This window comes from Equus przewalskii, chromosome 12 (genome assembly GCF_037783145.1).
Source record: "Equus przewalskii isolate Varuska chromosome 12, EquPr2, whole genome shotgun sequence".
NCBI lineage: Eukaryota > Metazoa > Chordata > Mammalia > Perissodactyla > Equidae > Equus > Equus przewalskii.
In genome coordinates, this window is record NC_091842.1 from 31,165,801 (window position 1) to 31,185,995 (window position 20,195).

Here is a 20,195-nt window from a genome sequence, read left to right on the forward strand (position 1 = left end):
GGCTTCCATGGTGACTTCAACTTCTTAATCTCTCAGAGTCTGTCTCCTCATCTACTTCAGGGTGTGCGGATCGAATGGGGTACACACACAAGGTCTCTGGTACCTTGGAAGTGCTCCATTAACATTAGCTCCTTTCCATCTCAAACTCGCTGCTGCCAGACCAAAGTTTTAAAACAGACTTCTTGATCCCGTCCTTCCCTTACTCAATCATTCGTTTTTCTACTGAAATAAGAACAAACCACTCAAGCCTAGCACATCAGAGGCCCCTACAATATGGCCCCAGGTGACATTTTTATTATTCTACTCACTCATGTTCTGTCTTTGTTTGACTTCTCTTCACTGTAAGACTGGATGCCCCTTGACTGGCATGGACTGTTACAGCATCGAACCCAGAGAGAGCGCTCTGCCCTGCGCAAGAGACGCCTTATGCCAAACACAAGCCAGCTTAGTCACGCTTCTCTCAGTCTACTCAACTGTCTCCTTCCCTCAGCTTCTGTTGGGCGGCACCCTTCCCAGAAACAAAGTTGCACAGGAAGCAAATCTCTTACTCAGTGGAGGACATTCTCTCATTGACACCAAATTCCGGAGCTCATAATTATAGCAAAAAGTGTCCCCAAATATCGTCATCTGAAATATACTGTGCCACCATTTCATCAGACCCGGTTTATGCACTATTTTCATGAACTCCAGGAAATTCCCTTAGTTCAAATCACAAGCTGATTTTGCTTACCTGTCGCCCAGGTCCTCGGGGAGCAGCGTTCTTTGGATGTAGATATTTTCACCATGCAAGCAGATCCTTGGGAACACCTAAAATTCTTTCTCATTCATGAATCAATCTCTTTAACAAGCATAGCCAAAGGCTACACAGAAAAGGAACTCATTTAATATTCAGTTGAGCTTTGTAAACAGAATGAGAAACAGGGGTCCACTGAGCCAGCGTCTGAAAATGAGTCCATGGTTCTTAAATATTTCATCAATTTCTAGTTTTTAATATTAACATCTTAGTAGCAAAGTACAGTTCTTAAATATATATGCATATATGTGCACACGCATATTATCCATTTCCTAGTTTACAAGGTTTAACTTTAGGATGAATGAGGCTGGAAATAGGGTTTTATCATCATATGGGAGCTCATGTTGGCAATACCATATGCAAAGGACAATTTTCAAGAAGTTAAAAACATGATGCCATACAGATAGAAAAAAACCGGAAGTCAAAGATTTTATTTGATTCAATTAATGAGGAAACCGGTAAGATATTAGGACTAATTCAAAAGAAAATTCAAGGACCCAGAGATTTATAGTCGGTTAAAGGAATGCAGGAAGAAATTTGCCAGCAAACACATGCAAACCTGGTCAATGTCCCACTAGGCAGTAACCTTTGAGATGCCACCAGACAAGAATCACTTGTATTGCTCTTGAGTTTTCACAAGTTAAACCTCTACTCTTACAAAGTTGCAAAACAGCCTTCCTGATCAGTCAGCAAAAGGTATGCTGCCGCAGATCAGGTAATCTGCAGGCAGCACAGGCCCCTGGACATCACCCAGCTCTACACAGAAAAGGTGCTCAGTACCCCTTTGGTTTCCCCCAAGTTTTGTATACCTGCTCTTGACACTATTAACTAAGGGAGGCATGGAAACAAACCAATTTTCTTTTTCTATGACATATTTGTAATTAGATCTATGAAAGTGGACATAAACCAGTTTCCCACTGTCTCCCCCCACCACTCGCTGCCAGTGTCTCATCGTGGGCTCCAGAGTCAGACTGCTTGGGTTCAAATCACGGCTCCATCATCTACTGCTGGGTGAGCTTGGGCAAATTACTTACCCTCTCTGTGCCTCAGTTTCACCAATATAAAAGAGGATTTTAAGTGATAGTATATGGCTTTGTGATGAGAGTTAAACGAGATAATGCATAAGTGCTCAGTAAATTTGAGTCATAGTACTTCTACTAAGAAAGGGTTAATTATTCTACCAGAGTTTTATTCTGACATTAAAACATTTTGAGAAATAATCTGTTTTATGCTTTGTTAAAAAGGGGTTCAGTTCTACATTTTAAAGCAGAAGCAAAAATAATTAAATCACCAAAATGAGTCAATTAGTAAACTAATAGTTAAGCTCATTTAAGAGATTACAATAAATTCTAGAAGTGTCAAAAGGATAATTCACGTCTCTTAACTTTGATGTTAAAGGAACAAAAATGTATGAATCAGGGGCCGCAGGAAATTAATCTTTGTTAAGATGTCCCAGGCACTGTGCCCACCACGCATTCATTAGGTGTCAACAAATGAGTATTTCCAGAAGAATAGTTTTTTTCTCCCTCTTTAAAGAGACATGCTACAAAATAAAAAGCAGTAAAGGAAAATAACCAAGAGAAAAATACGCCAAAGCCTTAGAAAGTGGGTTTTACCAAATAAGTCAAATGCAGAAGCAGTGGTTCAAAGAGTAGCTTAGCTTTAATCACTTCTTCTGCACGACAAAAAGAAAACAAACGAAATAGTCTCTGGATTGTAAATTATATTTAACCAAGATGTTGGTGAACACAGTGGACTGGGAATACACGCCCTTTCACTATACATTGTTACTTTTACTTTGCCCACAGAATGCTGAGGAAAATACTGAATAAATACACACTTTATTAAAAACACACACATAAGTCTGTTACAAATCGATAGAAATCAGTTACATCTCCCCCCATCCAGATTTTGGCTTACATACTCTTAAGTGAAAAAACAACAGTGGTGGAGGTCACCACAAACCTGTGGATGAGGATGGTAAATGAAGTCGTGAAGCTCAGAATCGGACAGGAAACAGCTATAAACTGAAATAGAGAGGAAAATAATGAAGAAAAATGACAACTCGTGTTGTCTGGATACATTTTCATACACTCAAGACTGAGAAAAGAATTTTCTGAAAATGTTGGTTTTTAAGAACACATTTCTAGGTTAAACTGAAGACAAAAGAGAAGGGAATTTCCCTAAAAAAGTTTCCTGAGACAAAGGAAAATCAAACGATGTTTGAAAAACAAAAGCAGAGACTAATAATGCCCGTCCCTCGCCCTCCACCTCCTTCTCCAGATTTGCTTCCGCGGGGGTTTCCTGTGGAAAGCCGTTTATGAATTCTAGGCTCTCTATCTCAACACGACCAACTCTAGACTTAACCTCTGCGTCCCAACGGGTTGAAGAGTGGGACAATTATTTCCAGGCCCTCATGAGCTGGGAACTGCATCACGGATGTACTCAAACACATGCAGACACACAGTCTACTAGGCCTCAGCTTGAAGAAACAGTAACTGATTGCCAAAAGGATATTATTTACAGCCACTATTAAAAATGACTTCTCCTTGTCTAATTTTAAGGAAATATCAAGAGAGGCACTACGATTTAAGCTAACAAACAAAACTGAAAACGATTTCTCACAGTATTTCATATGCTCAATCTTTGTGCAAAAGACTTGTAAAAATAGAATGATATTGCATTTTAAAAAAAGGTTTTAAAAAAGCTAAGCATGAGTTCATAAGCAAACTGGACGTTTACCATTTTGAAAGAAAAAGGCAACGTTCACAAAATGATTTTAGAAAATAAAGTGCTACATCAATTTTGCAACTGTGTGCATTTCTAGTTCGTCTGCCAAAGATTCTTAGATTGTAAAAATCTGTCAAAGAACTTGATAAAAGTAAATATGTGACCATTGTATTGAAGGCCTTCCACGACTGGAGACACATTAAAGTCTATTTATTTACTTGGAAGAGGAAGTGGCAGTGAGAGCCTTTCATCTATAATGACCATTTGAGAATTCACCAGAAACTATCGCTCGTAATTCAGACACACACGAGATGGTGCACCTGTCTTCAACAGTGAAGTGGATACAACAGTAAATAACAGAATTTGAGAGTCAGAGGACACGGGTTGCTAAATACAGTTAAGACTTACCTACATTGTACTAGATAACAAGGACTGTTTAAAACGATAGTTTTAAGAAGAGCTTATTTTTGAAAACTTAACTTGGAGTGAAACTTATCAAAGAATGTGCTATGTTAGGATTTTCCTTTTATGTAAGGAAAGAACAATAAAAGGCAGGTGGAATTATACAAGAAGGAAAAAAATAGAAATTACGTACCTCAAGCAGAAGTGCTAGAACAATTATAATAACCATTACTATTTGAGAAGTGGCATGTCTATTTTAATGTACTTTTAACTATGACTGAACTCTTAAATAAATATATACCAAAGTGAAGGTTAACATATGCACCCGACATTTTTGTTTTCTATTCTTAAGGGTGTATTTTTAACCCTGGGACAAAAATGAGTAGCGGAAATCTTTATTCTACCAAAACTAATCTTTGTTTCTTGCCTTCTCTACTCTCCAAATCACTGTACAGAGTTTGATGATAACCAGTATAGATCCTTGAGATCCTTCAAAAATTCATTCTCACAGTTCCCTTGTATAGAGCTCAAAACTCACATATACTTTAACAGCATTAACATATGTTAATATACCAAGAAATCAAGACATGAGCGCAAGAGGTTCAGTTTGGGTGACACTTGAAAGCACTTTTGTGAGAGTTGAGACCATTTTGTGTTAGAAGGTCCACTGACTACTCTGAGTTCAAACAGTGTGACAGACACAAAACACAGCTGACACGGATGAAACGTGACACCACACGATATGGCTGGCAGAATCGATGTCTATGTCAGCTCTTGAGGTAGGAAATTCACTACTGATTACTAAATACACAAAGAATACCTAAGTTAATCATGTTTAAATATAAAAGTTTAAAAACTGCACAAAGATGCTATGGATGTCCTGTATGTACACTTCAGTAAAAAGCTAAACTAAATTAATCAGAAGGAGGTTTAGAATGAGATTGTTTTCATTACAGATTTTAAAGTATTTCTTTAGAATTGTTATATATTCTAAGCATTGATCTTCCATTTACTTACAATCCTTTTATTTCAACTCAAGGAAGGAAAACCCAATCTTAGAAACTTTGTGGGCCACTCATTGGCTTGTATTCGTGTCCTCACACCGAGATGCAAGGAGGAACAGGAAGCGAGAAGGGGAGAGTCAAGAGGGATGAATTGATGCTGCATTTCGAGAGGATATGGTGCTGGTGGTCTTAGGAGACGTGAAGAGAGGCTTGGAAATGAGGAAGTCTTCAGACTCTGTAACTAGCCATCCGGGCTTAGAGATCTCTGGGATTTAGGTGGTTAAGTATCTGTAGAAACTAAGAATTCTAAGGGCCCTTCATCTACATCATTAAATTCTGAAAATAGGTAATTCATTTTATGTTTTAAAAATATTGGTTTTAGGGGCTGGCCTGGTGGTGTAGTGGTTAAATTCGTGTGCTCTGATTTGGCAGCCTGGGGTTCACCGTTTTGGATCCCGGGTGGGGACCTAGCACCGCTTATCGAGCCATGCTCTGGCAGCATCCCACATGAAATACAGGAAGATTGGCACAGACATTAGCTCAGTGACAATCTTCCTCAAGCAAAAAGAGGAAGACTGGCAACAGATGTTGGCTTAGGGCCAATCTTCCTCACAGGAAAAAAAAAAATCTAGTTTTGAACAATCAAGTTATAGTATATGCTACATACACTCAGGTGATTAGAAAATTAATCAGCCAGTTTTAGAGGTGGCTGTCTTAAGTTGGTAGCAGGCAGTCTCCATGAATTTTCCTCAGAGGCAGACAGGTGGAAGAAGCATATAGTTGAGGAAATGTGGTGGCGAGAACTGGTCAGGAAGGGCAGAGAGACATTTCCTTTGCAGGGTTCCAGGGGAACACGATTGTGTGTTTTATCAGTTTGTGTAGGAAACATATATTTCCGCTTTTTGCAAAAATGGCCTTCTAGAAACGCTTGTAGACACTTTACCTGGTCCTAACGCGCCTCATTTAAAAATGAGTGTATTAAACCTGGCATGGACAGCGCAGGGAGGGAGGAGAGCTGGCAAGGGAAAGTCAGAACGAGGCCTCAAAGCAGAGCTCAGAGAGGAATCTTGCCTTCTGCTCCGCTGACCTGGGAGGCAGACTGCACAATCATTCAAAGCATGGACGAGAATGAAATACTGAACTAATAATGAGTAATGACCTATTCATGCTGGCGAAGAGCAGCTGAAAAGCAGTCACGGCATCAGAGAACAGCCACTGTGGTTCACTTTTTCATTTTCCCCTTAGACACAACCTCTGCATACGAGGTGTGAATGAAGTCGTAAAGCTGCTTGGCATTTGCGGCATTGCCCAGAACACCTGCGAGCTGGTCCTGTGACAGGCTCGCTAACTCTGCGATGTTCTTAACATGGTTCATCAGGGAGCGGCAGTTTTTGGCATTGACCCCTGGCATTTTTAACAAGAAGTCTTGGGGGCCGGGATTGTATTTTTCTGACTCCGGGAGCGTTTCGGAATCTGCGGTAACAGCCATGGCTGTTGCGGCATCAGGCTGTGGCTTATTTTGTTTCAGCTCCTCGAATAGCTCGGCAGATACGTGAGGGGAGGGACACCAGAGAATCCGCAGTCTGGGGAAGTGAAGGGTCAGGAGAGTGAGCTTGGAACTAATGTCGTTGCTGGAGATCTCGTGATATAAGGCACCTCGGGAAGTGAGAGAGAAAGGCTTACTGGGGTCAAACTCGATCAGCAGCACCGGCCGCTTGTAGTAGCGGGACATGGCGATGCACTGGCTGTAGAGGCGGCCGCTATTTAGAGAGCCAATCAGATCACTGATGCTCTTGCGCTCCACGCACATCTCTGGAGTCAGGATGTAATCGCCCACCTCTAAAGTCACGGGTTCAATGTCGATGCCCCGGCGATGCAGCAGGGATGGGAGTTCACTTCGAAACTCACGCATATCCACGATGATGCTTTGCTGTGTACCATTCTGTTCCTGGCCACCTGTTAAGAAAGAGCAGCATTTTAAGTAATGTCACTGAGGAAGAACTCTCAAAGATGTAATATAACAATTAAGCTTAAATATATGTTTCAGTTGTTAACCTCTGATGCACGGTTACATAATACAAGCTATTATTCCACATTTTCTCTATTTTCAAAAGCATGTATTTACAAAGTAAATAGAGGCCATTTCCTTTAACCTAAATGGACTAATGGAAAGTTAGAGTCTATCGGTAGTTCCTTACTTAGAATGACTGACAAACACCAGCATTTGCCATTATCTGCCCTCTGTAGTTCTCTCTATAGCCCCTTAGCGTTGCACCGATCACATTTTACTGCTCATCATCTTCCCAATTCCTAGGACAGGACCTGGCACAGAGCAGATGCTTAAAAATGCTCGTTGAATAAATAGCCTTATGAGCTGTTGTGAAAAACTTTGGAGCTTTTAGTGCTTGTATCAATGAGTCCAAGAGGGAAAAATGGAAGACGCTGGGAAAAACAAGAATATCCCAGAACAGAGCTGCTTCTCCCATTCTAAGGTGCATACGAATTGCTGGGGATTGAGTTAAAAAGCAGACTTTGTATTCAGTAGGTCCGGGACAGGTCTAAGACTGCGTTTTTAACAAGTTCCCAGGTGACGCTAATGCTGCTGGCTTAAGGACTACACTTTCAAGGATCCAGGGCTGTTGTAGGCAGGACAAGGGCCCCCTAAAGGTTTCTATGTCCTAACCCTGGAACCTGTAAATATGTTACTTTACATGGCAAAGGGGCTTCGCAAATATGATTAAATTAAGGATCTCAAGATTGGGAGATTTTTCTGGATCATCCATGTAGGTCCACGGGTCTTTACGAGTGAAAGAGGGAAGCAGGAAGGTCAGAGTCAGAGCTGCTGGCTTTGAAGGTGGAAGGGGCCAGGAGCTGAGGAACGCAGGCAACCTCCAGAAGCCAGGAAAGGCAAGGAAGGGAATTCTCCTCTGGACCCTCCAGGAGGAAGGCAGCCCTGCCAACACCTTCATTTTGTCCAGTGAGACCCATTTGGACTTCAGAATGCTAAGATAATAAATACGTGCTGTTTTAAGCCACTAAGTTTGTGCCAAGTTGCTACAGCAGCCACATGAAATTAACACAAGGGCTTAGAGGACTGAACTCGAAAGGCTAGGCTTCAGTGAATAGCTTTGTGTGCGATACCTACATGCCCAAATCTATCTTCCTTCATACTGCTTGACATTCTGTAGTTGGGCATGAAATGTCACCAACTTATCTGAGTTAATAAGAACTTTCTTCAACAAAGGCATGGATGCCCTGAGGCAGTGTTTCTCGAAGTATGGTCCAAGGACCACTTCCATCAGAAGGCCCTGAGATGCTGACCCCATTTCAGATCGACTGCATCAGAATTTCTATGGACTGAGGCCATGAATCCACAGTTTTAAGGAGCATCTGAGGTTATTCTTAAGTATATTAAGTTCTGGAACCCACTGCTCTAACTGTGCTTGACCCCACTATCGGTTCAACCAACTCAGTCATGTTGCTTTTCTTATGCCGCCACAGGGAAATGTGGACCTGGGGAGTGGGGAGATGGTTACTCCTGGGACACGGTGCACTTGGCATTCAGCAGGTCTCGGTGGGCCACCACTGTTCAGATACTGCACAGCAGTGACAGTAGCACACAGCTGGGATCTGGAGAAGTACCAGGAAGGACGGAAGAATGCAGAAGTGGGAGTGTACTCCAACAACTCCTGCCTGTTTATCTGTGAGTTAAACTGGCTTCTTCAGGGTGAGATAAGAACTTAATCACCATTTAAAAAAGTTTCTTTGCAAAAGTACATTCCGAGTTTCAAGCAACCACATTTACAAGCCACGCTGGAATGTAACTAACTTCCAAGCGGGGGTGCAGAGAACACAACCCTGTTTATTTTACAGATGAGGAGTCTTAGATCCAGGAGCGACATGGTTAATAAACGGCAGAGCTGGACTACGGTACGGGAGCAGACATCCCTCTTTCAGAGTTCACTGAGAAAAACCAGTCCTCTGCAGAGAAGCTGTGGACCCTGGCGGCCTCCTTGACAGGCAGTCAGAGCGCCTGGCAAGAGCAGGACTCACCTGCTTTACGAGTGTCGGTGGGAACGCCTGTAGACACGGAGCCTCTTACCAGGTCTAGGTTTGTTTCATCTCTGCCTTCTCTTTCTTCAGGGACAACCATGCTAGCCTTCTCCCTGGGAAGAAAAACAACTAAACATTTTTTGAACTAATTTCAAAATTCCAGATTTTAATCGTCTGTAAATTATAATACAGAAGATGATCTACATGACTGCAGTGGTAAAAGAGAATGCTAGGAATACATTAGATGTAAATATGCACAGACAAGCGATGGGTAAAGGAAGCAGGAAGAATTTCTTGACTGGGTACTATTTCCAATTTCCCCGAGTTAAAAAAGCTGTGGTTTATTTTCTCTTCTGTATGGCCTTCAAGCACTCTGAGGTATGAAATAAGCATGTAAAAAATGCCACAGAGAGATTATTGAGACTTTTTATGAAAACATGCTAAACATGTTATTGAGCATTAAAAAGAATTAAAATAATTTATTTTCCAATATTTCCAGAGTAATCATAAATAGAGATGGTTAAAAATCAATGATTAAAAAAATGAAAACATGTATGACAGACCTTTGGTTTAAAAAACTCCAGGGAGGCCCCATTAAACACTCTCAATTTTAACAGAAAATCAAGGTTAACATAAGAAAGCAAATTTCCAACGGCGATTGAAATAAAAAAATCAACATCTCAGGTTATGTGGTAGAGCAGTGTTGATTCACTCGATTGTGCATTTATTTAAAAGCATTTACAGAGCATTCCCAGGTGCTGTGCCGGGTACTTTGGATATAAAGATGGTTACGCAATAATTCCTGCCTTCCAGGTAGCTCAGTACCTTATACCTGGTAGGTCGACAGGACTGTCTGACCAGAACTAAGATTTGTGATCAGGAACTACATCGTGACAAGATTCTCAGTAACTAAAGAAAGAGTAAGGCTGGTTTGCCACAGTCTTATTTTTCAAAACCAGTAAAGTGTGTTACAATCAATTTATGAAACAGCAAGTACTATGTGTCCATTTGTGCTTGGTGTGACAGCAAAATTGTATAAGGCTGGTCTCTTCCCTCGCAGGGCTTGCAACTGAGTCGGGGACGCAAAGCAAGCACGAAAACCAACTGTGGAACTGACAAACTGCAGTGAAGGAGCCCAGAGTGAGGCGAAACAGAAGAGGAGTCTTCAATATTAACTGATAATTTCAATAAAGGTTAAAACAACAAAGATTTTCCAGTTAAAGGAAACAAAGCCAAAAGGACCAATTCTCCACCCTCTCTGGATAAACGATGCTTGAGAGCAGGGTACCACTAAAAATACCACTGAAGAACAAAAATTACAACTTTAAACTCTATACTATTTGAAACAATATACGAACGCAGAGTTATTATTAGTACAACATTTTATAAATAGATCACAAGGGGGCAGACAGTAGTTCCAGTCCCATTTTTCCTCATTACTCTCAATACTGGTGTCAAGAGTTGCCTGTTGAAAAATCCTTTGCAATGATAATGCTCTGGCAGCCACTTGTTACTGCTCCATGACAGCTACCAGACTCTAGTTGAGGACAATGGGCAAACCAGGCAAAAAATTATTGTTCTTAAATTTTCTTTCTCTTTTACATTTGGGATTAATATTGGGGATTTTCCCCCCTCTTTATTTCCCCTTACTTTACTGGCTAAGCTACATATCACACATGGGGGCACCCCAATTTCCTGCTTAATCTGTAATCTGTGAGTGGCTGTACAACACGGTAGGTTAGAATGCAGATTCTGGATCCATATTTTGTGGATTTGAAACCACTTTCTGGCTATGTGACCTTAGGTAAGATGGCTCTGTCCCTCAATTTCATCTGTAAAAGGGGAATACTAGAACCCACCTTAAAAGACTATCATGAGGATTACGTAATATATGTAAGGCACTCAGAATAGTGTCTGGCACATGAGCATTACACAAATGGTAGCTGTTATTACAAGTGTACTTCTTATAATGTGGTACTCTCATCCCCTAATTGTCCATGGTTATGCTAAAAAACGGGAGATTTACTTTCAAATAATTCCATAACTGTTCTACCACAAAATGTTATAACTGCAAACTGAATCTGAGAAAAAATATACTCCTGAAATGAAACCTGGGTTGTGAAGAAAATATTAAGTGTTCCCAACCAGTAATATTTAACTGAAATTTGCCATAATTATAAATATTCAGTCCCTTGCTTTTAACATTTAGCATAATTATTTAAGTTACTCTATGTGATAGACACAAAGTAATAATTTAAAAATTCAGATTCTCATTTCCACTTAATCCAAAGTAGTGAGGTTTCTTATTTTTGCTTCAACATCTTCAACGATATTTAAATAGCTCGTATAACATGGTAATACACGGAGGAAAACTAGAACTCTTCAAATGGGTATTTATTCAAGCCCTCATACTAACCCATTTTGTGGTCATATTTTCTAACTGTAAAACTTCAGATAATTTTACCCCCTCCTTTGAAAAGCAGTGACCTCTCCAAAACTATGTATCCTCAGAATGTTATTACTAATTTTTCTTCCCAGGGAGCACTTTATCATCAATCCTCCGAAGCGTAATCTTTTTTCTCTTTACTTGTCATCTGTAATCTACTGATCTTTAGTCCAGCCAAGCACTCCTTTCGCTGCCAGTTCCCCTGATTCATTCCTTTCTGGTTATTTTAAATAGTAGCACTGCGTTTGTTCTTACAACCTCACCCATGGAGGTCCTGGCAAAAGCACGTTATCTTATTCTCACATTAAATTTTCTCTAAGTACGGGCTCAGCGCAAAGGCTCTTGCAGCAATGCACCTCACGTAGGTTTTGCTTTTCAAAACAAACATTCTCAAATTCCCCAAGTTTTCTGGGAAAGTAAATATCTCAGGATTCTAAATGGTGTAACTATCTGATTGTTGTGTAATGTGGGGAGATCTAACTTACAATAAGCAGACAATCACCACTGAGTTTAGAAAATTTGCCAGATCATAGATAAAATTATATTAAAATCTGGTACGGAAATTATTGTATAGATTGAAATGTAGGAGACAGCCGTATTCCAGGTTCTGCTGAGTGAGGTTTCCAGGACGTGCCAGGTACCCACACTTTGTCACCAAGACTTTGATGTGTGGCATCACTTACATAAACCAGGAACGGCACAAGGTCCCCAGTACCTTGCTACAATCTACCGAAAGTACTCTTTCCAGGTCAGGTTCCCTGACGGACTGGGGAACAGCAGCCGCGTGAAGGAGGCCTGGACCATAACGACCCACCTTCTTAGGTGCCTTCCTCCCCATGCTCTCCCAGGCTCCTTTGGCTACACCACTGTGCAGGAAAGGGTTAACTTGGCAGGCCTGGGCTGCTCACTCTGCAGGATCCCAAAAAGGCCTGTCTCCTCAGGACTGGCCCTTGCCCAGCTTCTGGGAAATGACCTCTGAGCCCCTGGAATATTCTGCCTGATAAGAGGGTTTTTGTATGCCTGAGGCATGCGGCCACACAGCACCAGTTTGATCAGGTGGTTTATGCTAACAATGTGATTTACGGTGAATACCTGTTTTGCTCTGCGGGGCTGGAGTCTGTCACCAGGGTATTCTGTGTCTACATGACTGATCCCCAAGAAAAACGCTGGACCCCAAGGCTTGGGTGAGCTTTCCTATGGCCAACACTTTGCGTGTGCTGTCAGACACTGCTGCTGGGAGAAGGAAGCACGTCCGCGTGACCCCACTGGCGGAGGACACTGGAAGCTTACGTCTGGTTTTTCCTGGACTTTGCCCCACAGGTTCTTCCCTTTTGCTGATCTGTATCTTTTCTCCGTAATAAACCGTAACTGTGAGTCTCCCAGTTTTTCTGACTCCCGTGGGTCCTTCTAGAGAATCACCAAGCTCGAGGGTGCTCTTGGGGAGCCTCAACACGAACACTGAAAACCTAACTGAATTCTTTCGGCTCTGTGAGCTCATTTGTAATTCCGCAGCAACTGCTTTAACCAGAGGAGCCTTAGGCAAAGGAGGTTTTAAAAAGAGTGAAGGAATGGTTAGGACGTGCTGACCACACCCAGCATCACCAATCCTTTGATTCCATTTCCTAAAGCTCTCTCAAAGGTGTCCCTTTCTCTCCATCACCCTAATCTTGGCTAGCACCTGTTCTTATCAGACAGCTGCAAGAGCCTCCTGACTGGTGTCCCAGCTCCATCCAGTCCTCAGTTTGATGCCAGAGAGAGCCTTTAACAATATACTCATGTCACTTTCCCACTCAGAACTCTTCAGCGCTGTCTTACTGCCTTTAGAGTCAAGTCCTAAATCCTTAACACGCCTCTGTACCGGAGCCTTCTCACACACCCTTGTTCAACACAACCCGTGTCCACCCCGTCTCCTCAGCAATCACCACATTCTTTAGTCTCAGCTAAATGTCACTTCTCCAGCCATCCTGCTCCCTGGCACTGGGTTAGGACTCTGACATACTCCCTGATTACACTCTTTCCTTTCACCTCTGCAGCCAGCAGCACTCTGCACACGTCTATTTATTATAATATTCGTAATCACTTAATATTTGTCTTTTCCACCAGAGGATAAGCTCTGGGAGGGCAGAGGCTTTTTCTGCAGCACTGTCACTTCAGCACTTTGATATCAGCACAGGGCTTGGCGCATAATAGATACTCAGTAAATCCCCGTGGACTGTTTGAGTCTGGGGAGAGTGAAGGTCAAGAAGACAGACAGGTGCTAAAAGCTTTGGACAAGAAGAGGTGGCCTGTATAAAACTTGGTTTGTTACAACACTTTCTGAACTATTTTTTCAAAAAACATATATACACACATATACCATACAAACCACCCCACGGAGCACATGAACAGAGATTGTTTCCCGTAGGCTGAAAGGACTGACCGATAACTGTATGACTAGGAGCTGGGAGAATCCATGGTCAAAGCGTGTCACAGATACAGAGGGTTTGAAGGGAAAGGGTGGGAAGTGCCCCAGCACCGTGCTCAGCCCCTCCACGGAGACTCCCCGGCACTGATTCAGTGAGCACCCGGGCTCCAGGAAGGCATGCCCTGGACCAACTGGGGCATGTGTATATTTTACGCATAGACTGAGAGCCCACAGCCACTGCTGGAGGACAGTTGTCCCTTCCGAAATTCCGTCTAGGGTCCTGGCAGGCTAACTGCCACTAAAATGATTTCTGCCCTCTTGCTGCCACTGATACATGGCCACCGTCTGAGGCTTGGCAGGCTGGTCTGGTCCAGTCATACTCAGTCCAGCCTTTTCTCGGGCTCAGCTCAAGGAAGCCCCACCCAGCCCCTGCCCTGGCTTCTGAGGCCCCTTAGAGATCACCTGGTCCATCTTCCCTCACCAAGCTGCAATCTCCTTGACAACGTCCCTGGTGAGAGGTTATCAGATTCTTCAAACAGTTGCAGGAGTAAGAGGTAGCTATCCAGTTTGTGAACCTCGCACTGAGAACCATTTTCCTTATGTTAAACTGAAGGGCGTTTTCTATTGGATTTGGAACATTACCAGACACTCACTCTCAAAAACATACACATATGTTCAGACAAACATCACACCTTTTAAAAAATATTTTCCTAGAGTGACTCTATTGATGGTGATCTGAACCGAGTGGGTCATAAAAACATTTCCCAGTAAAGGGCAAGTCATCCAGGCAGAGACAATGGAAATTTTACAAGGAGGAAAAAAAATCATAATTCAAAGGGAAGGGAAAAATCTTGTGCTGTCGGGGAGGGAAGAGGGAGCTTTACTAACGTGTTTCTTAGAGAAGCAGTGTTTGGATTATATTTCTGGTGTTTTACGTTATATTTCTTTACAAACAGAAAAGCAGCTTTCTTCACATTTCTAATATTCCGTTAAACCACTGAAAAGCAAGTGGAGGTGGTGGAAAAGAGACGGGAAGAGAAAAGGGAAATGTGTGCTGGGGATGAATCAGACCACAGGCTCATCTTGATGGCATCCTCCCCAACCCCTTCCCCTTTCCGTCTTTCCTGAGGCTCTGAGATACGCCCCCATCCAGAGAAGCCTCTGGATCTGGAAAGGCCTTTGACACTTTCATACTCATCTTCTATGTATTACCTGATGAGTTTTTCAAAAGCTTCCTTTTCTTTCCGCAAGGCAGTGAGGTACCGTTGTTCCTCGGTTGAACCTCCGTATATAAGAAAGTAAACCCTGCGAGTGAAGACAGAACCCTTTTAGGCTGCAAAATCATAAATTTTAATCCCTGAAAGGAAGAACACAGCATTTGAAATCAGCAACCTACCCTGCTCAAATAATAAATATTTGACTAAGAATAAAAGGTTCCATTAATCACATACTAAAATTAAGCTGCCTAACCCCACCTGGGAAAGGTCTCGTTACCACACCGGTTTTTTTTTTTTTTCTTTCACCAAAAGGAGGAACAGAAGTTAGGTAAACACTGAAATATAACTAGAAGGATAGAGTAATTCTTTCCTCATAACTATAAACAAATCAGAAAACACAAAATCTTAGCAGCTTCTCTTTTTTCAATTTTTTCTTTGCACCTCTGCCAAACAATCGTTTAAAAAGTTGGATGAGAGTTATAAAAACCAGCTCATGAAAGTTCACGTTAGTAAAAAATAAACAAATGAAATCTATATGACCTTTATCTTCACGAGCGACTTCTCAGTTTTTTTATTCACGTCTTAAGAGAACCGAGTCATCACACATTTTATATAAACACACGGACACAGAGGACACATGGATTCTATCAGGCTCCTCCAGAAATCATTTGATATATTCTTTTCTCTTAGAGAAGGCCTGCTTTTCCATCTTCTTTGTTTCTGAGAAGCTGAATTAAGTACCTCCTCTGTCCCTTCTCTTCACCTCCTATCAGAGGTATTTTCCTTTTTAGCTCTCAAAGTTTCTTTTAGACTTCATCTTCCTAGATGATATGTCTCTGAAGCGTGGACAGGGAAAAGACCATTGGACATGAGTCCCGAGACATCAGCTCTCCCACAAATGTGCCACATGGTCAAGGGCAAGTCACTGACTTTCTGGGCCTCAGTTTCCCACTGATAGAGCAAGCGGCTGAACTCCCAGGGCCCTTCTGACTCTGATATTTTGTTTCCAAATATCACACTCTCCTATTTGCAGGCAACAAAGACTTTGGAGCACACAAGCTATCTACGAAGTTGATCAATGGCAAAGTATGAAAAATTTACCAGCCTATAATTATTTTACCAGCTTCATCTAATCTCTTCATCCTGCATTATTTCTGATCCACCTCCTCCATTCATCTCTACTCTGAAAGGCTGCGTTAGTTAAACTGCTAGAAAGGTTTCTTTTGGCTCTGTTTTTGGTTCAGACTGAGTTCAGGATATTAATTTTGCTGTTTATTTCCCTCAGATAATTGGAGAGCCAGAACACTATATTCTTTGGGAGGCATCATTTTCTCATCTGATGTTTCTGTAGATTTTTTCATCTGGTACTTCTTGAAACTCAAGAAAACTTGGTACAATAATTCCCTAAATACTTTAGTTTTATGTGGACATAACTAAGAGTCACTTCTTAAAATTTATAAGAAAGACATTTTAGAAGATTGAAATTATTTAGCTGAGTCATAATGGTATCATCTTTTGGTAGAAGTTAGGATATTATAAATTTCCTAGACCTGTTCAGATACAGCACGCAATAAGCCACAACCAGGGAATAATGAACACCACACAGAACAGCAGAGCAGGACGTAAGGAGAACACAAATATGCCACTAGATTCGTTGTTCTCCGACAACATTTGATAGCTGTCCCATGCAAACTCCCCAGATTGATCAGAAAGCAAAATAAGGTTTCATAAACTTAACCAACATCCTAACAACAGAATGTTAAAGATAAGAAAATCCATATGCAACTGGTACAGTTTCTGTGTTAAAACCTAAAGAAGTGTGAAATCGAAGCCTACAAGATAACAGCTCCCATTCTTTGTAACTTGCCTCAGAGGTTTCCCAGGCCTACTTGCCCTGTAAATTTCAAGCTGACGAACAAACGTGAGCTCTGCGTCATACAGAACCACGTATCTCGGTTCCACTTCGTGCAGTACCCTTGTCAGAGCGTAGGGGTCGCTACAGCCCAGGAGGGGATGGATGATGGTGAGGGGGTCTTTCAGGATTCCATAGGCGGAATCTGATGACAAGTTTAAATCAAATTCCTCATGCTTAATTTCTTCGAAGCAGCTTTCCGGGCTACTGCTTATGTCTCTAGGACATCCTTCCTTGACATCCTCTTCCTCTTCCAGTTCTTCAGGCTTTCCTATCATCTGAGTTAAAGTCAACCTTCGTTTTTTCTTTTTGAGAGTCCTTTCTTTGGTAGAAGGCTTTTCTTTGTTGTGGGGGTCTTTGGGTCTTTTGTTGGATTTCGCCATTCTCTTTGAGCTGTCCTCCTGTCTAAATTTCATCCACACTTCTTCAGCTTTGCTGTCCTTCTCAAAGGTTTTCCTGTAGAGCCTCAACAAGAAGGCCTCTGCTCCAACAGCAATATACTCTCTCAGCTGGGAACACGTTCGGTCATCACTTGCACAAATAAGTACTTGACCTAAAAGTAGAAAACGATGCTGTGTTACTCTTATCTCATGTGCCCCCTCGCCCCTCCCCCCACAGGAAGACACAGCTTACCCCTTGGTGCTACAGACACAACATTTACAGTTTCTTTAAAAAAGGTCTCAGATGCTTATCAAAGGTTTTTACCTCCCCACCAGGATTACTGAAATCTTTTGAGTAAAGCTGAAGCTGGAAATATTTGTCTAATGAATAGATAGCCGTAGTATAATGAAGGCTTTAAAGAAGCTATTTTTAATTACTAATTTTCCAGAGGATCTTATACACCAAAATAAATTCCAAATGGATTACAGAGTCAAATGTTAAACATGAAATCATTAAAAAATGATTCTCCATCTCTCTGGATGGAGATGATTTTCTAGGCTTAAAAGCAACGAAAGAAATTTCAAAGAAGATTGATATCTATAATCTAAGATTGACTCTTTAAGAATAAAAAACTGAGCATTAAAAACGTTAGAGACAGGCTACCCTGGTGGCCTGGTGGTTAAGTGCAGCGTGCTCTACTTTGGCGGCTCAGGTTCGCTTCCCAGGTGTGGACCTACAACACTTGTCTGTCAAAAAAAGAGGATTGGTGGTGGATGTTTGCTCAGGGCGAATCTTCCTCAGAAAAAAGAAAAAAAAAAAGCTAGAGAGTAAAAAGAAATTTATGTAACAACTATGGTAAGTGTTAGTATCTTTTATAAAAAGCCAATACAAACTGAGGACAGAGTAAACTGGCAAAGGAAAGTAGACAATTCACAAAAGAGAAAGTGCACTTGAGGAAATATTGAGCTCACCAAACATCAAAATTTAAAACAAGATATTTTCTCCAAATTAATAAAACTGCTGTACATACATAATATATGTACACAGACACGAATGTATAGAATCTCCAGCCACTGTTAGCTAAGTGAAAAAAGATAAGTTCTTATACTGCCAGAAAAAATGAAAATTGATGAAAACCTTCTATAAAGCAATGTGGTAATATGTCTCAAGCACTTTATCACTTGACTCATTAGTTCTATATCCTGAAATTAAATCTACACTGTGACTTTAAAAATGTACACTAGAAAGTACATGAAAGAAAACCAGGAAGGAAATATGTCAATGTTAACAGCGGCTGTTAGACATAATTTTTTCCCTTCTCTTTTGTCTTTAAATTTTCCACTTTTTCTAAGTGAGCATGTATGACTTTGGGTCTTAAATCACAGCACCATAAGTTCTGGGATAATATCACCAGCATATTTACTAATATAAAGATTGTGTGCTTGCCTTTATTGCAGGAGTTCAAAGACAATAGATTTTTTTAAATTTTTTTTTAAAGATTGGCACCTAGCTAACAACTGCTGCCAATCTCCTTTTTCTTTCTTTTTTTTTTTTTTTAAAGATTTTATTTTTCCTTTTTCTCTCCAAAGCCCCCCGGTACACAGTTGTATATTTTAGTTGTGGGTCCTTCTAGTTGCGGCATGTGGACGCCACCTCAGCGTGGCCTGATGAGTGGTGCCATGTCCGTGCCCAGGATCCAAACCTGTGAAACCCTGGGCCGCTGAGGCAGAGCGCACGAACTTAACCACTTGGCCATGGGGCCGGCCCCTTGATATATATTTTCTTAAATCTAGTTTTATTTTTCTATCTGGTTTTATTTTTTAATTTAGTTCTGATTTAGTCTACTGGGCTAATCTACTAGTATATTTACGTTTGAATAGAGGAGCCCCAAAACTTGGAATTTTTTTAGGGCTAGGTCAGTGTCACTCCACAGAATGGTTGAGGCTTCTTTGGAAAGATACTTGCTGAAAATATAAAACATAAGACCCTTTAGCTTTCTCCTTGGAGATTCCAGATTTAAAGCCTGGTGAATACATATGTGGAGATTAGCTGCATCTTTAAATAGAAGTCCCAAGAACCCAACCAGTCAAATACCCCTGCTTTCATGAATATACAACGAGTCAAAATCTCACCAAATGAACAGAAAGGAGGTTGCCCCGAGGATCTCGGTGTTCACTTGGCATTTATTCTTCTACATTTTATAAACAAAATAGTAAGTTATTTCTAAAGAGCTAATGAAAAAGGCTCATTTGCTCAATTTTGAAAGCAAATGTCATCATCTCCTTTTTTCCTACCTGGACCCCCAAGGGCTTCACTCTCCTTATTTTCTGCCTCAATTTCTTTCAAGACTTCGGTTAGTGCTTCCCACTTTGGGTTGCTTTCCAGGACCAGTTCCTTTTTTGTTTCTGTATAGAAATAAAAGATAACCTCATTCCATGTGATAATGTTTATCCATAAAGTATTCCAAAGGCTTTCAAAACAACAGATAACACAAGCATCATTCCATAAGCCCATTCCTTTGAGCCTCCTTCATGATGCGAGACAGAATTTGCTTAGTTGAAAAAGGTCTACTTATGGTCTAAATGAAAGATACTTCAAACCAACCTTAATACAGGTTTCATAAGGCCTTGATAGAAAGTTATACGCATGGTCACTAATAAGAGAAAGTTCTGTGTTAGTTGTCAACTGTGACATTATATGTAAGCTGCTACACAAAATAACGGGATCAATACAGAACAGCAGTATTTATGATTTCTAAAATCCCCATGATTTTCACAATCCTGAACATGGGATGGACGTGGACAACAATCAAACTTTTATTTCACCCACTAACACATTTAATTAAGCTTTGAA

The 20,195-nt window shown here is 41.1% G+C and overlaps 1 protein-coding gene across 3 annotated transcripts in view; it reads right to left on the bottom strand.

Annotated features, from left to right (window-relative positions):
* Positions 1 to 1,197: 1,197 nt before the first annotated feature.
* Positions 1,198 to 20,195, bottom strand: part of ERCC4 (ERCC excision repair 4, endonuclease catalytic subunit) — a 29,986-nt gene continuing 10,988 nt past the window's right edge. Inside the window, exons 7-12 of one of the 3 annotated variants that reach the window (XR_011524901.1) lie at positions 19,637 to 19,747; positions 16,917 to 17,514; positions 15,045 to 15,137; positions 8,983 to 9,095; positions 6,089 to 6,885; positions 1,198 to 2,820 (exon numbers count right to left, since the gene is read on the bottom strand). Coding sequence is in view for 2 of the 3 variants with exons in the window: in XM_070568512.1 (XP_070424613.1) it covers positions 6,152 to 6,885; positions 8,983 to 9,095; positions 15,045 to 15,137; positions 16,917 to 17,514; positions 19,637 to 19,747 (1,649 nt within the window). In the remaining variant the exon portion in view is untranslated. Of the gene's footprint in view, positions 2,821 to 4,164; positions 6,886 to 8,982; positions 9,096 to 15,044; positions 15,138 to 16,916; positions 17,515 to 19,636; positions 19,748 to 20,195 lie in introns of those variants that run through there. The other 2 variants (XM_070568513.1, XM_070568512.1) reach the window with 2 other exon arrangements.